The 15943-nt window shown below is 33.5% G+C and overlaps 1 protein-coding gene across 2 annotated transcripts in view; it reads right to left on the bottom strand.

The window, feature by feature from the left end:
* Positions 1-804: 804 nt before the first annotated feature.
* Positions 805-15943, bottom strand: part of LOC590420 (neuronal-specific septin-3) — a 54799-nt gene continuing 39660 nt past the window's right edge. For both annotated transcript variants that reach the window (XM_030984192.1, XM_030984191.1), the window contains 8 exons: positions 14421-14558; positions 12137-12218; positions 11253-11390; positions 10174-10291; positions 9532-9627; positions 7962-8058; positions 7129-7264; positions 805-5861 (listed from right to left, as the gene is read on the bottom strand). In XM_030984192.1, coding sequence (XP_030840052.1) covers positions 5831-5861; positions 7129-7264; positions 7962-8058; positions 9532-9627; positions 10174-10291; positions 11253-11390; positions 12137-12218; positions 14421-14558 — 836 coding nt within the window. In that variant the 3' untranslated portion in view covers positions 805-5830. The remainder of the gene's footprint in view (positions 5862-7128; positions 7265-7961; positions 8059-9531; positions 9628-10173; positions 10292-11252; positions 11391-12136; positions 12219-14420; positions 14559-15943) is intronic.

Below are 15943 nucleotides of genomic sequence, written 5' to 3'. Positions count from 1 at the left end.
ATAATTATTAATGTTATTTCAATAAATGTAATTTAATAAATGTAATTTTATGTTTTCAAGCCGGGTTTTAGATCACGTATTCATGAAGATCATACATAACAATATTTAATAATTGTATTTTATCGATTTATTTTTTATATATACTTCATGTAAATGTTACAGTTTAATCGTTTAGTTTCAATTTTTTAATGATCAATAATAATTTTTCTCTTAATGCATTATCAAAATGTCCTGCACCGACTCTCAAACTGTATATCTGATCTTACACCCTTTGATTTTCTATTTATTTCATATCCAAGCATGCAAACCGAACTCAATATTATTATTGTTTTCATTATTTATGATTTATTTACTATGTACTGTTTATATCTGGATTCATTTAAAAGTGTTAAAGCATATAATTATATTTTTTATGTCTATGGAATTACTTTTACCTTGTAAATTCACTTGTATCAGCCTCCAGCTGTATTGTTGAATATTCGAATAAAACCTTATTACAAAAATTAAATCAAATCAAAATAATAAACTCAGTGATGAAAAGTGCTCTAAAATGCGCAATGCAAACCATGATTTTGTTTTAGCTCGGTCCCAAAGTGATATATAACAATTATCAATGAAAGGATCATGGGGGACCAACAGGCACCGATTGTGGAAGTTTTCTATATAGAGGGAGCTATAAAGACCACCCAAGGGAGACAAGAACTATTTCTAGCATACTCATGCATTTTCTCTCTCAAACCATATTCAATACAGGGACTCTATCCTCATTACATTTACCAAAAAGACGAATGCAAACCAAATCTATATTGTAGTAGTAGCATAGTGTTTATTATGACATCAATAATGTATACATGCACATAAAAGAAAACATTGATTTGTATTAACATGAAGAAAAAATGTATAAACAGATATATAGTATACAAAACTCAAGGTTGAAAATGAAAGAAAAATTATATAAAATACAGGATGTAAAACATACAGTTCAAAATAAAAGGTCAAATAAATACAACTTGATAAAATACAGACATCGCAATCTCTTTCAAATTATGATTATAACATATTTTGGGCAACAAAAATGAGCCACTTGTTGTTTTATATTAAAAAGACATGCTGTGCTGACTTCACCTCTTTAGATAGAAAAAACTGCTGACAGATTATATGTCTAAAGCAAGTTACATGTTTTTTACACACTTCCTAACCAGCTAAATACATTCTTGCTATCAATTAGAACAAACAAATAAGCAATATGCATTGTCAATGTTTACAGTAATTTTTTTCTTGCTCCAATTATTTAAGTTGTCCAAATTGTCAGCTAGAAGATGTATACATCGCTTTAAAAAATGTATAAAAATAACAAAAAGAGTGAATAAATCAAAATAAAAAAAACACACACAAAGTCTGAAAATTTGGTCAGACAATTAACTCTTTTGACACTCATGTAAAGATATACGTTTTTTCTATTCTGGTACCCGCACTTTATCATTTCTTTATTGGTCATTCAGTTAAGCAATAGCACCTTTTTTCTTAAATAAAATGTATCAAGTAAAAAATAGGATAGTTTAATAGACTGTCAGTATTATTTACTAAACTCTAAAACCTCCTAGCTTTGATATAAAAATGTAAATGCTCTGTTTGCTTTGTCATAAAATGAAGCCAGAGTCCAGCCACAAATTCAATTTGATTTTGAGGTGTTTAAATCACAATCCTTCAAATTCATGGGACACCTCATTTCTTATCTCTATTTTTAAAAACATTTCTTATTCAAATCGATGCTATTAGATTACATAAATTAGCCAAGATTGTTCTATGATTACTACACTAATTGTCAATTTTGATAATTTGAGAAGATAAACAAAACAAATATGATTAACTTTAACTACCAATTCTACATCCCTATATTTCTGCCAGCACAATAATTTCATACGAGGACTCACAAAATAATAAGCCGAAAGACAAATAATTTTGATTTAATAATCATTAGTGGTTATCTAGATCCTCCAAATGCAATATACAAACACAATCATTTCTAGTCCCCCAGTGAAACTGTCCTAGAAAAACATCCTAGAATTTGTTCACTTTGATTGATTCAAGATTTATTTCACTTTAGAATGACAACCCATCATAAATAGACAACAAATTACTAGTATAATCTCTATAATATTACAATCATTCAACAATGATCATATATTTTATATTCCAGCAAACCATTAAGTACTATTAAAAAGTTAGTGTCCATAATTACATAATTATGTAAATCGAACTACATATTCTTCCTTTTGTTTCATAGTAGAAAGATTTTATTAAAAAGTTGCACGATAGAAAATGATTTTGATAAACACAGCACCTCCTACTTCACCAAGCAGTATCATTTTTTTTTAAATTCTCTTGGAAATAACATCATATGCTACAGTGTATGTGTGAAAAAGTGTTTGAAATGGATGGTCGTCGAATCAGAGGTACCTCTTGTCTGCTAATGATGTCAACCTTGCTGGATGTGCATTTAACATGTTGACTATTGAAAATCTCATCCCCATAGGCTAATACAGGTACTAGTATCACCTAGTTCCTATGTAGGCAATACGTTAAATAACACCAATGCAAATGTTTCCAAAAGATGGCCGAGGCTAGCTACAAAATCATAGCCCATACCCCTTGAAATATTTTAGTAGTAGCCTACTATGACATGTTGAAACATTTGAACCTTTCCATTGTTCTGGAATAGTTGAATGGTAATGTTTATGCCTGTGTTGTTTTGCTTCATTCATAGAGGCTTCATCAACCACAGACTTAATCAAAAAACCTATCATTAACAAGATTTATTCCACCTACATCGATTAGGTGCGCGTCTGTGCTTCTCATTATATCCATATTTGGCTCCCGAAAGGATAAAACCGAGTCATCTGTAGTTCTGTACTGTCCAATAAAAAAGCCATATATAAACTACAAGCTCCCTACAAAAACATGTCTGTTAGAAGCCACAGGGGCATAATGCCATATGGTGAAACACAGAGCTAATGCTCTTGTGGCTCCAAATATTCAAGTCATCTTCAGTGAAAGTGTTTTTTAATAATGATTATTTTCTACAAGTGTATGAGTGAGTGACGCAAATAATGCACAATTTATTCTTCATGGTATAAATGGATGGTCCTGTATATTCTCATCCTTAAATTCAAATGTCTTTGCCTAGAGTGCATGAGTGATGTATATATTCATTGTTTTAAAAGGTACATCAAAGAACAAATCTAATAAAACCTCTCTTTCTTCTTTTTTCCCCCTCCTAAACCTGCAGCTCATGTCTCCCAATACTAAACCTCACAAAATCTATGAGACCCCTTCAATGCTTCTGATATGAATAAGGCATATGATACTATTTGATGCCAGCATAAAGATATTTAAATGCTTTAATGATGTATGAACAGTATGATATACGTCAAAGTGCAAAATAATATTTTCTATGGCCTCTATATGTTTACAACTTCATTTTTATGAGACCCTGCCCTAGTAGCCTCTAACCTTGCTTTCATTAACACAATGAAAGATGTTAATATCATATGTTGTAGAAACCATACTATATTGACTAATGACATATATCAAGCTAAATCGTTTTAATCATGATGGAAAAAAAACATACTTTCTTTGCAAATATCAGCTTTTATATCAACAAGCATCTTCTAACCTTGGTCATTTCAAGCAATTAAAAATGGATGTATACACTTCAACTGAGAGCCGTGTATGTGATGTTGCTTGTTTGACATTTTGTTTGACTACATATTTGATTACGTTTGAATATTGACGCTCCATGTAACACAACATTTTATGGAATGGTCCAATGAAATTCCAAATGTGCAGATGTAACAAAAATAAGAATGCCATCATTTTGACAAAACTTATCTTTCTGCCAATTGTGATGGAAAATGTTTGATACATTTAAACAAAACAGACTGCTCTTGGTCTTCAAAATAAATTGTGTTAAGTCCACAAAGGAATGTGAAAATATCGTTGGCGTTATTATGAACCGACAAATCCGTCATATATATTACTGTATGGATTTGTTGGTTTATAATCCATCATATACATATATATAATACTGTATGGATTCGTTGGTTCATAATATAGATGAAGATATATATATATATATGCAATAGTAGATTGCAAACCAACAAAAAGAGATCTTTAGTAACTTGTTAGTAAATGTGGATGCAGTTGAAAGCATGATAAATTATAAATTAACAGATGATTGTGAAATGATGAAGAACACAATAAGATAAAAAGGCACTGTGTTGTAAATAGCAGCAAAAACGACACAATACTTCTTCTTTTTCAACTCTCATCTATATAGTCACTTTTTCAATCATAGCTAACACAATTATACAGCTGAATTATGTCTAAATTTTCCTGTTACTACTGTGAGAAAAAAAAACACATGGAAAAGTTTCTGGAAGACATTCTGATATTGCAGCATTTCTGCATATTTCTGCATATATTTTGTTCAATGTCCTATGCCATGTCTTTCTTGTTTTTATTTAAAAAAGATAAAGGATTTTTTTTAAAAGTCCAATTCTTCATGAATATGGCAGCACCTTCAAACATTTGCATTTTAAATACTCCAATCATCCATGTCAACATCAAACATATAATAATGCAACATATAAGTACTCTGCATGCTTTCAGATATGAGCCGACTTTATGAGAAAGATATTAGGAACTGGCGTATAACACATGTATGATGAATGGACATTATTTGTGTATAACGATGTAGCACACACTGAAAAACAAATGTTTGGTGGTTGGTTTGTTCACACATAATGCTTATGTTACCTGAAAAACATACATAAAGTGGTGGGGGGGGGGGGGGTGAAAGGAAACTGTGTGCCGAGGGCGAGAAGCGTATAACTCACGTCATATTGCACAGAGTTAATGCCCTTCTGGCTCTAAGCAGACGATACATGTGATGTAATGAAGTGATATACAAAAGTATGAGTTAATTAAGTGGAAGTGTGACACTCATGAAATGGAGATTATTCATATCCTTGTTTCACACATGTATAAGGTTTATGGTGGTGGGTGGAAAATATGATGCAGTGGAAAAATAGGATAATGAGAGATGTATTACTAGACAAATGGAGCTCCAAATATGTTAGATTAAAATTACAATCCAGCATGAAAATAGAAGAAGGAGGTGAAAGTTGACAAAAGAAAGCATTTTAACAGCAGCTCACGTGGCATCATGAAACAATATTAAGTTTAATGTCAATGGATTTTCTGTAATCACAATGGTTTCACTTCATTCAAATTCATTTCAAGTGGCTCTTAAACCAAAATTTATCAGGTCGATGTGCACAAATTGTACAAGATTATGAATAGGGTGGAAATATACAAAAAAACAATATATCATCTCATAAAAATGAACTATGCAGTAGTTGCAATGAGATCAGTACATGAAAATTACAAAAACACATACAGCAAACTTTATGTGACTTGAATCACGCTGTTGAAGATAAGTTTGTCTCAGATAAAACAGTGGTGAATAAATGCACAACACTAGCATGTGATGGACGAAATGAGATGGCTGTTAATATGAAAAGTGATGAAAGCTAAATTGCAATTTTCAACCACCAAATACAAAAGATACGTTAGGTGAATGATTAGAAAATTTAAAATTTAAAACATGGAATGGAATCAAACAGGTTTGGGAGTAGAAACTGTAGGTGGATGCAGGCACTGTAAGGGTGGAGACAGACAGACAGACAGAAGGACAGATGTACAGACACCAGGACAAACAAACAGATAGACACAGAGGAGGACGGGTGGTGGTTGGGGTGGGTGGGGTTTACTTGGTAGTCGAGTCACATTTCTTGGTGCTGTAGGGATAGAAAATGAACAAAATGGGAAAAATGAGAGAGAGAGATAAAAATATGAACGAAAATAGTACTTCTACAAGAATGTAATAAAATAGGAGGAAGAAATGTTGGGAGGGTAAGCAGAAGAGGTTTAAAAAGGACAATCAAGGAAAGAAGAAATAATAGTTTGTTATTCTACTATATTATTCAAATCACCACATTGATCTGTCAGACTCTAAACTATTTTTGTGATTATATATTAAATAGGGAATGTTAACTGGAACCACAACCTTGTATTTCAAATGAAAATACAACAGGAACTTCATTTGAAAAATTGAATTGCCTACATGTATGTGTGTGTTATATATATATATATATATATATATATATATTGATGTGCATTGTTTTTATTTACAGGTACACACACCCTGTATATAAGTCGAAGTTATAGGATAGCTTGAGACTCATTTACACACACATAAGTGAAAACATTTTTTGAACACATTTTCTAGTGCAAACACAATCCACAAGATGTTCCTGTTAACTTTTCCATTTTGAGTAAAAAATTAACATTTCTGAACTTCACCTCCACAAAAAATAATAAAATAAAATCCAATGTTGTTAATGTTAAAGGTATTACAAAGTTTTGGTATGGGGTCATGAATTTGGTTCAAATTAACATATTGGAAGCATATGCGTTCCTACAATATAAATTGATCGTTGTCGCGGTTGAAATCGAGTCTAAAGTTATGAAATTATAAATAATAAACTCTTTATGTTGTATAGCTCCCTCTCAAGGTGAAGATATTAATATACCTATGAAACAATGTTTCTTGACTAAAATCGAGCGATTAGATATTCCCGTTTGGAAATTATATATCCCAACTTCATATTCTGAGATTTTCATGGTCGCAGCTACCAATGTACGGCCATAAGCGCTATTTGAAATTTATCAAAATTTACCGGGAGCACCGGTAAATTTTTATATTCAATTTTTCTCGAAAACAGAATTTTTTTAGGGGCTAATTTTTTTAGTGCTTATAATACATCCACAGGGGCATCCAAATATATCAAAATGGTAAAGATTCACTACCCACCCAATTTCCAAAATTTCCCAAAACTTTGTATTACCTTTAAATAAGGGCATGGTAATGAGCACAATAAAATTAGAGTATCCTTCATCAGCACAATGATTCCTTTAGAATTCAATTAGAGGACCCTTTAGTATATACATGGGATAATAATAACATGATATGTTCAACATCTACTTTCATCTGCTTTATCGTACTTCTGTCTAGCTTGGAGTCTCTCGTAGCGGAAGTTCTCGTAGTGGATGGTGTCTGTGATTTCTTTCAGGTCTTGGAGATGGGTTCTGATCAGCATGTCACGCAGGTTGGAGAACTCGCAGTGGTTCGGGTTCTCAACTGTGCAGGATAAACAATGTGGAAGACATGAGAAACTCTTTCTCTCACAATCAGTAAAAAAAAATGTTTATGTTTTTGGTAAGCTTTAGTTTCTTCAAACTTTTGTCAAAATGTGGAAGACAATTCTGAGTAATGATATGGCCAAAATCTCTTCACCAGAATATACATTTTGAAATCTTGAACATGGATTCATTGCTTTTTTGAAAATTATTAGCTCTTCTGATTTAATAAATCTAACTGGGCCAATATTTTTCTTCTTAAATTGGATATTTTGGGGAATGAAATATGTTTGCTTACTTTCAGAGATAGAAAAAAACAACATATGAATGGAGGATCCAGAAAAAGGGGTAATGTGTCCACATAATATTTTCTATTTGAATTTTGTTTTCTTCATTTTTTTAAACTGAGAGTTACAGACATTTACCCTCTTTCCGTGGGGAATGTCAAACATTTTATAATGTACTTATACATCCCTCTGATAATCTCCCCAATTAAATGACAATAGGTCTGCCAATGCATTTAAATATCTATAAAATATATCTCCTACATCATATGTAAAGAAATTTAAAAAGTCATGATTTCTCATTAAAAAATAGCCTTCTTCATAAATTTGTGTTGCTTCTATTCTCAATGACAATGTCGAAACCCTGAAAATCTAAAGAAGATCCATTCTGAAATATACTAAGTGATTGTTTACCTTCAATTAGACCCCAATTTGTAAGTCTTCCCAGGATTTCTCGTCCATCAAGTTCGTGAAGCTTATCACTTCCCACTACAGCAAATGGCATTTGGTCCTGAGAGAGAAAAAAAAAGAAACATTTTGAATAAGAGAATCATAGAAAGAACATATGGTACATCAAAATCTCTGCAAAGTTTGCATATTTTGAAGGGATAACGACAATACCTAGATTAAAAATAAAAAGTAAAACCCAGAATTTTGCAAGCTGTAAGGCCTCAAAATTTCCACAATCATAATACATGTATAGACCGTTTTCTCATATTAAAGTCAATTAATGAATTATTAATATCTAAGCAAGAAAATTTTGCAAAGTTTCTTGCACATCGAAGGTGTTTTTTAATTATTTTTATTAGGGGGAGGGGGCACAGTTTGAGTGCATCATTTTGTAAAGGAGTAAGACTTACAATACCTTACAACCACAATTCTTGATTAAAAAGAATTTCTAAGGTATTTCGGTCAGCCAGGGATAGAGCAACGTCGATCTGGTGCTGCTCAGTGGCTGCCGGGCTCACGATCAATTGGGCAAAAAGAATTTCCGTTTCGGTTTAATAAAATTTGGAGTGGACTATTAGGCTATTATTGTTATTGTTATTATTATTATTATTATCATTATTTACTAGACCTCACTCAATTGAGATCAGGAAAAGCTGAAGTGTGTTTTCTTTAGGACATAATCGTCAAAGGGATACAAAGGCTCAAGGTCTAACCACTCTCCTTAACTGCTTAATGCATTGTTATGCAGTTTACCCTAATGACAACATTGGACTAAATTTAAACCTTCCAAATAAAGTGGTTCTATTGACAGGAACAGAAAAGAATCTTCAGTTGAACACTTCACTGTGCCATCACAATTTTCACGCCGAAAGTTCCCCAGTAAAAAAAGGGCCTTCTCGTAGGCAGCCAATGATTTGAATTCCAATTCAAGACTGGTTTGGAATGCCTCCGTCTCCATACTAGCCTAAAGTGCTCTCCTGGAACAGTTAACGCACCTCTACGCTACCTCATGAAGGTAAGCTAGCAGATGCATCTTGGCCTAGAAATGTTTTCATTTTACAAGTATGCATGCTGGCTAGGTGTGCTTTTATTTTACACATGTAAGTATACAAAATGATCGCAAGGCCTTCTGAAATATCAACTAAAGGCAATTCCAATAGTCCATCACCTTGAAATGTGCGAGCATTACAGTGATGCTGCTTATAAGTATCGGCTTGCATGGTGATGTAGATATCCAGTAGGTTTACGGTTGCACCATGTGAGAAAGAGGGGAGAGACCAACAGTCTCTTTCAAGACTACCTACAATTCTTTTCACAACGACACACACACTCAAGAAAGAAAGATTACTGACAGTCCTTTTCAGGACTCCCCAATCCCCCCCCCCCACCTCTCTCACATGGTGCAACCGTAAACCTACAGTACATTACAGTGATATACTGCAAAATCCAAATACGATTTCTATGGGTTTTACGATAGGGTATTGACATTGGCCCTGAGTTGACTTTTAAAAAATAGTTATGAATGTGGCTTTACCCTTAGGGCATCATTGAGAGCTGTGTCCTCCTCGTCTTCCTCCAGATTCTTCATGGGGTAGGTCTCGATCGTGTTCTTGTTCAGTGCCATTTTTATCTGAAATCAAAATATCATCAACATTCTCATGATATATATATGACATGTTTAGGAACAGTTTCTGAGTTTTGCCAAGCAACCTCTGTCCATTTAAAGCCTGTCTAAAGTGTTGGGAGCCCCAAATTCGCTTACACATTTGATGGCAAAATTTCACTTGAATTGTGTAACGATGTGAAAGAGGATGTCATATAACACTCAACTCTGCAAGGATTTTCAAAACAAATGTGTTGTGTTTGAAGATGAATATTGATAAAGAATAGAAACACTTGGGTAAAACCTAATTTTTGTATTTTTTCATCAATATTCGTCTTCAAACTCATTTATTATCACTGTTCATTGATTTCCACAAGCACTGGGATTTTATGAAAGCAAGAAAATACAGGGAAGAAACATCAATATCTCATGCTTGAGATCATACCTACAGGTTTAAGATAATGCAAAATGCTATAACCATAGGCTTTAATACAGGAACAATCCAGTTCTTGTAGGCAAAGGGTTAATAGTTAAACATATTAAATGTCTAATGTTGAGATTACAAATCCTCACCCTCTTCTTGAAGAGCTGTCTTTCTTCAATGATGAGTGTGTCTGCTTTGGAGATAACTGGTACAACATTGACCACCTTGGCCAACCTCTTCATGAACTCAACGTCTAGAGGTTTTAATCTGCAAACAAAGCAAGAAAAAAGGGAAGAAAGAGAAAAGAATGATTGAGAGATGATGACAATTGTGTATTTTTTAAATGTTGATTTGAAATTTAAAAAAAAATTAAACAACATTCACTATACACCTGCATTGCTTGTTCCCATTAAAGGCCAACCGCACACTATACGATCTTCCTGCGATCTGGATTTCGAAGACATTGCAATTATATTATAAATATATTATAAACAAACATCATCTGAATGATTTAATTTCTATATAATAATAGGAATACTATCAAATGGAATATTAGTGAATTTAACCCTTCTAGTTAGAATAAAGGCTGAATCGGCTCCAAATCATATACATGTATATACAAACACACAACTGGTCTGACATCACTACGAATCTGAGCTGATTTAGTTTTTTTCTCTCCTAAAGAAGCATTAAATTCCTTGAAATTTAAATATTATTACTCATATAACAATTCTGATCCTTGATCATTAAGATTTTACCTAATTGAATATTCATATCAAATGCCATTACAAATTCTTCCAAAAATCAGATCATTTTCAGATCATACAGTGTGTGGTGGGCTTTAGACTACATAAAATCTTATGCCCCCTATTGTGCTTTTAATTTACAAACACAGCTTTAACTTTAGATTCATTCATATTTTACTGGAAATGTATCTCATATCTTACCACACATTCCAACCACATACCAAAAACTCTCTCCCCCCCCCCCCCCTGTTTCACATCTTCCTTCCAGCCCACATCAGTAATCAGTATACTGCCATCTATGTTTTGAAAAAGAACAATAACACATATATCAGAATAGGTACCCGGTAAGACAAATCACATCAATAAGGAAACATTGGCTTATGTATAGAAAATATAGAATGAAAATCAAAAGAATTTATCAAATGAATTCTGGACAAAATAAAGTGACAGATATTAATATATCTATCTTTCTGTCGACCTACCCATGACCTGTGGGTGCTATGAAGTAGAGACATACATGGACTCTGCTATCTGGAATGTGTTTCTTACGACTGATGTTGATCTCTTCTGATAGGTACTTCTCGTATTGCTCGTTGATATACTCTTCTATTGGAATCCAACTAAGGAAAGACAAATAACAGAGCAAAATAATTTAGCATTTCTCGTTCTAAAAATGTAGAGGTGCACTATTTCTTAGTGCTTGATCTGTTTCCTAACATTCATGTACATGAACATTAAATGGCACCAACTTCCTGATCTTACTGTACAAAAAAAAAAAAAAATCAACATTTTATATGAACCTTGTGGATGTTTATGTTCTGACCAATCAATTTTCCGCTATAGCTCAAAAAACCTTAATACAAACAATTAGGATATGGGTACATTCCAATCGAAGTTCTCAAATATAATTTCTTTCTTTTGTAAATTTACAGATATTTAGACCTTCTTTCAACAGGCTAGCACAACAAAAATTCCTAAATCTTTATGAAGCACATTTTCCTCCTAGAAATCGCCTTGCAACCTTGAAACATCAAAACAATATATGTAACAATTGCAGTCCGACACTTCCGATCTATTGTCAAATAGGTCAGTATAACAATAATATCAAGGCAGCTCTAATCCTGAGATCATGCGTTAAAGCCCTACCATAATAGTCTCACCAGGAAGGATTAGACCTCCCTGCATGGTCACTGACGGGTGGTTATCTCATCAAATAAGCTCTCAATGAACATAAGAAAAAGAGGACCATGGCAGACCAATGGTCACCGATTAGGTATTGTTTGCTATATAGAGGGTGCAAGTAGCTATAAGTAGTGCAGTGGGGCTTTAAGGAAACAATGTAGGCCCTTCTGTCAGGTAAACTTACCAGTTTTCATTGTTGATATGATCCCCAAAGCCAGGTGTATCTGTCACGGTCAGTTTCAATCTCACTCCGTTCTCTTCAATTACTGGAAAAAGTTAAGACATGAAACAAACATTTCAAATCATTAAATAAATGCACACAATCGGTCAACTAATAGTTTTCATTGCTGAGAGTAAATGCATGTATGTGCTTAATTTAGACGAAACAAATGCTCTTTAATTAACTAACAGTGTATTAACAGTAACATGATAATGAAAATGAAAAGACAAATAAGCATCATAAATGAAACTGCAATAATTATTTACTCTGGATAATGAATAAATTACAAGAAGATAGGACATGTGGTTATAAATTAGGTATGAAGATGGGGAATTACTTTGTGTTGGATACAGTGTAGGAAGGTCTTAAGTCTTGAGTCTACGTTTTAAAGTGTCAAGAGTTCATTTCACGTTTCTTGTTGATGCTTATTACATATTTAGATTAAACATAATTATCATTTTATTCGTTTTGTAAAGCACTTAGAAATACCAGCGCTATATAAATCTTAGATATTATTATTATTATGTATGTCTCTTTTATTTATGTACGTGCAGCATTAAAACAAATTATATAACTGTGAACTAGGAATTTGATTGATTTTCTGTTCCAATTTTTTTCTATTGGCTATTCTGAATAATAAATTTTACAAGAAAAAGTCAAATTAATCTTTCCAAATTTTCACAAGCTTTGCAGAACCTGAATAGATAATTACATACTCTTTGGAAAGTAAATTTCTTAGCTATTTCACCATTCTTCAGGTCATGTAAACCATTCAAAATTATTTTTTTGAAGGTATCTTTCTGGTTTCCCCAAATTATGGACAACCGTTACCTAAATTCGACCTAGTATACTTAAACCAAAAATAAACATTTTTAAAACAGAGGCCACAAACTTGGGCCAAAAGAATGCATTGTTTCATTGTTTCACTGTCAGGCACAAATGAAATATTGTTCTTGCTGTAACAATTAAATTGTCATCAATCAGGAAACTATTCTCACATCACGGCTGTTTTATATCTAATCTTAATTTAAACTGTCTACCCCTCGATTAGAAAACATTATAAATACCTAAGAGAAAGAGAAAGTTAGATTATACAAATACACCTTCTCCTGACGGTAGCATAATAACTATAATTGCATTTGAAGTACTTTCTACACGCAAATAGAAGCAACAGGGTATTCAGCAATGACATCCAAGATAGCCCTTTAAAGGGATTAGGTAAGTTTGTCTCAGATTCTGAAACAAAATCCTGGATTTAGCTATGCTGCAATGATGATTATAAACCTTTAGGTCAGTCAGGAACCCCATGAATTTAACCAGCCGATAGCCTGTCTGATTATCAAGATATTTATGATTGAAAATCGAAATCAAATTTTGCGTTTTCCTAACGTTTTTCATAACACTACAGTCTATTGGGGAAAATGAGTATGGTAAAACCGGTCACTCAAAGATTTTTAATTTTTTGAGGCACTTCTTGTCATTTTGAAGCGCAAATTTTTTAGCACTTCAATGTACTATATCACAGACACTGATACCACTAGGACTGTGCATCTCAGATTTAACATTGTTTAAATCAAATGCCTTTAATACATATTTAGTGGATCACTCTTCATATTCATTGAGTACATACCATACCATCTGTACTGGTTGCACATGCGGGTTAGATCTACCCAATATTCACATACATTACTTTAACTTTCCTTTATTATTTCCGCAGAGGTTTCATTTTGATCTGATGATCTAAAGTCCATACATTCTTTATTGTCTCCCCCTCTTTCATAAAGTATTTGGTATAAAAGTACAAGTACTAGTTGGCAGTATTCAATAATTAAGCAATACAAAAACTTCATGTTTTGTGTGTTTTGGGGGGAACATAGCCAACTAAGCATTTAAAAGCTCTGACAAGCACTTTTTATTCATACTTTTGAAGTTCTGTCTACAATATCTCACTAAAATCAATACCAAACATTAAAACCACATGAATATCAGAGGCCTTTTTTTATAAATCTGTCTACCGCATAAGCAATTATTTCCCCAAAATTACTTGAAGTGCTGTGGAGTTGCCAATTTAACAACACACCAAATAAGTAAGCAACGCATGTATTGTGTAATCAGCCTGTTTTAATCGCTGCAAAAACAACATCTCATCAAAATGTCTGTATCCCTGGTATCCACGAAAAGTATCTGTACATGTACCTATAAAATAAGGTATTGGCTTAAACAGTGAACAACCCTGCGTGTGTCTTACCATGGCTAATGGACTTGACTTCCACCGTCTTGGGGATGGGTGGCGGTAATTCTTCACTGTTCTCTTCTGCTGACCGTCTGCTGATCTTGGCCTTGAACAGTGTGTTGACCAGTGTGGACTTGCCCAGACCACTAGCCCCTGATGACAAAAATAATTAGAAGAAAAGGGGAAAATAATCAGAAATCTTGATGCATGGGAAGCGAGATGGTCATTATTCTTTATTGGTCTCTTCTGATCTTGGCCTTGAACAATGTGTTGACCAGTGTGGACTTCCCCAGACCACTAGGATTTCAGGATGAGGGGAAAGGGAAGGTTTGCTTACAACATATACATGTGTTCGATAAAATCATAGCTGATTTCATCATTGGGGATAAAGCATAAAAAATGAAATACACTGCACATGAAGAGCATAGAAGTACAATTGCCCAAGAGCTGATTTCTTGACACTTGAAAGTGTTTGTGATCTGATTTCCAGATCCCTATATGTTACAATAAATTGAAAATATATGTGGCATCTAAATAAATGATCTGCTGAGTCACCTCTCAACTCAGTAAATCATTTATGCTGACATCAGGATCAACTTACTCAAACTTCAGTGAAAACAAAATCCTTGTACATGTATGTCTCACAAGAATATAAAACAGGTCAATCCAATTGTCAGGATGTGATACTATATCTAACCCTAAATCGAGAGGAAGTATTCTTTCACGGTAGTACCCATAAGACACCTAACGGAACCCACTTCCTCTTCTAGACTTTTCAGAGCTTCTCACTTCCATTCACTCATGTTTTCTTTGGGTCTCTGAGAAGATTTCCTCAGATTAGGATGTTTAGAAAGGCCCATGATGTATCTCTCAAGGGTTGAAGGTGTGACTTAACAACCTACACAATTCTCTAAAACAATAGCACCCTTACATTTCCAATCTCTCAGTAAAAAAATACCTGAATAGAACTAGAAAAGGTGTTTCTTTTTAGTCAGTATCAAACACATTTCTGTTTGATATGCACAAATCCCTACAAAATTTGTTGTCGAAATCAAATAAGTGATTACTAGCAAGCAATAAATTACTCAGTTAACAGTATTTGGTGAAAAAGGACATGGAAGGTTCAAAGAACTTGTAGGCATACCAGTTACCATCCCCCCCCCCCCCAACAAAAAATTAATAGCCAATAAGCCCTGTATAATGTGGATATCTCCCTTCTAGTGAACATGAAAAAAAGTGAATAATGAGAATGGAAGGATGGACTATAAATGTAGTACCGATAATCCCCAGGATACTGTGCCACAACACATGTACATGGTTCGAGAAGACTAGACAAATATCTGCAGTATAGCAACTCGCAAAGAAATCATAGAAACATTTGACTTGTGATTTCCTCTGAACATCCATCAAAAGAGAGAGAGAGAGAAAGAAAGAAGAGATAGCCTCGTCAAACTGTCAATTCTTTAAGAGATTACTATCAAATGTTGTTACTTTGTCTCCCACTACTTTTAAAACGAAGTAAAGGGTGATCAGGTGAA

This window comes from Strongylocentrotus purpuratus, unplaced genomic scaffold, assembly GCF_000002235.5.
Source record: "Strongylocentrotus purpuratus isolate Spur 01 unplaced genomic scaffold, Spur_5.0 spur5_scaffold_14, whole genome shotgun sequence".
NCBI classification, from domain to species: Eukaryota; Metazoa; Echinodermata; class Echinoidea; order Camarodonta; family Strongylocentrotidae; genus Strongylocentrotus; species Strongylocentrotus purpuratus.
The sequence above is the reverse complement of the archived record's forward strand: the minus strand, read 5'-3'. Positions and strand labels throughout refer to the sequence as shown.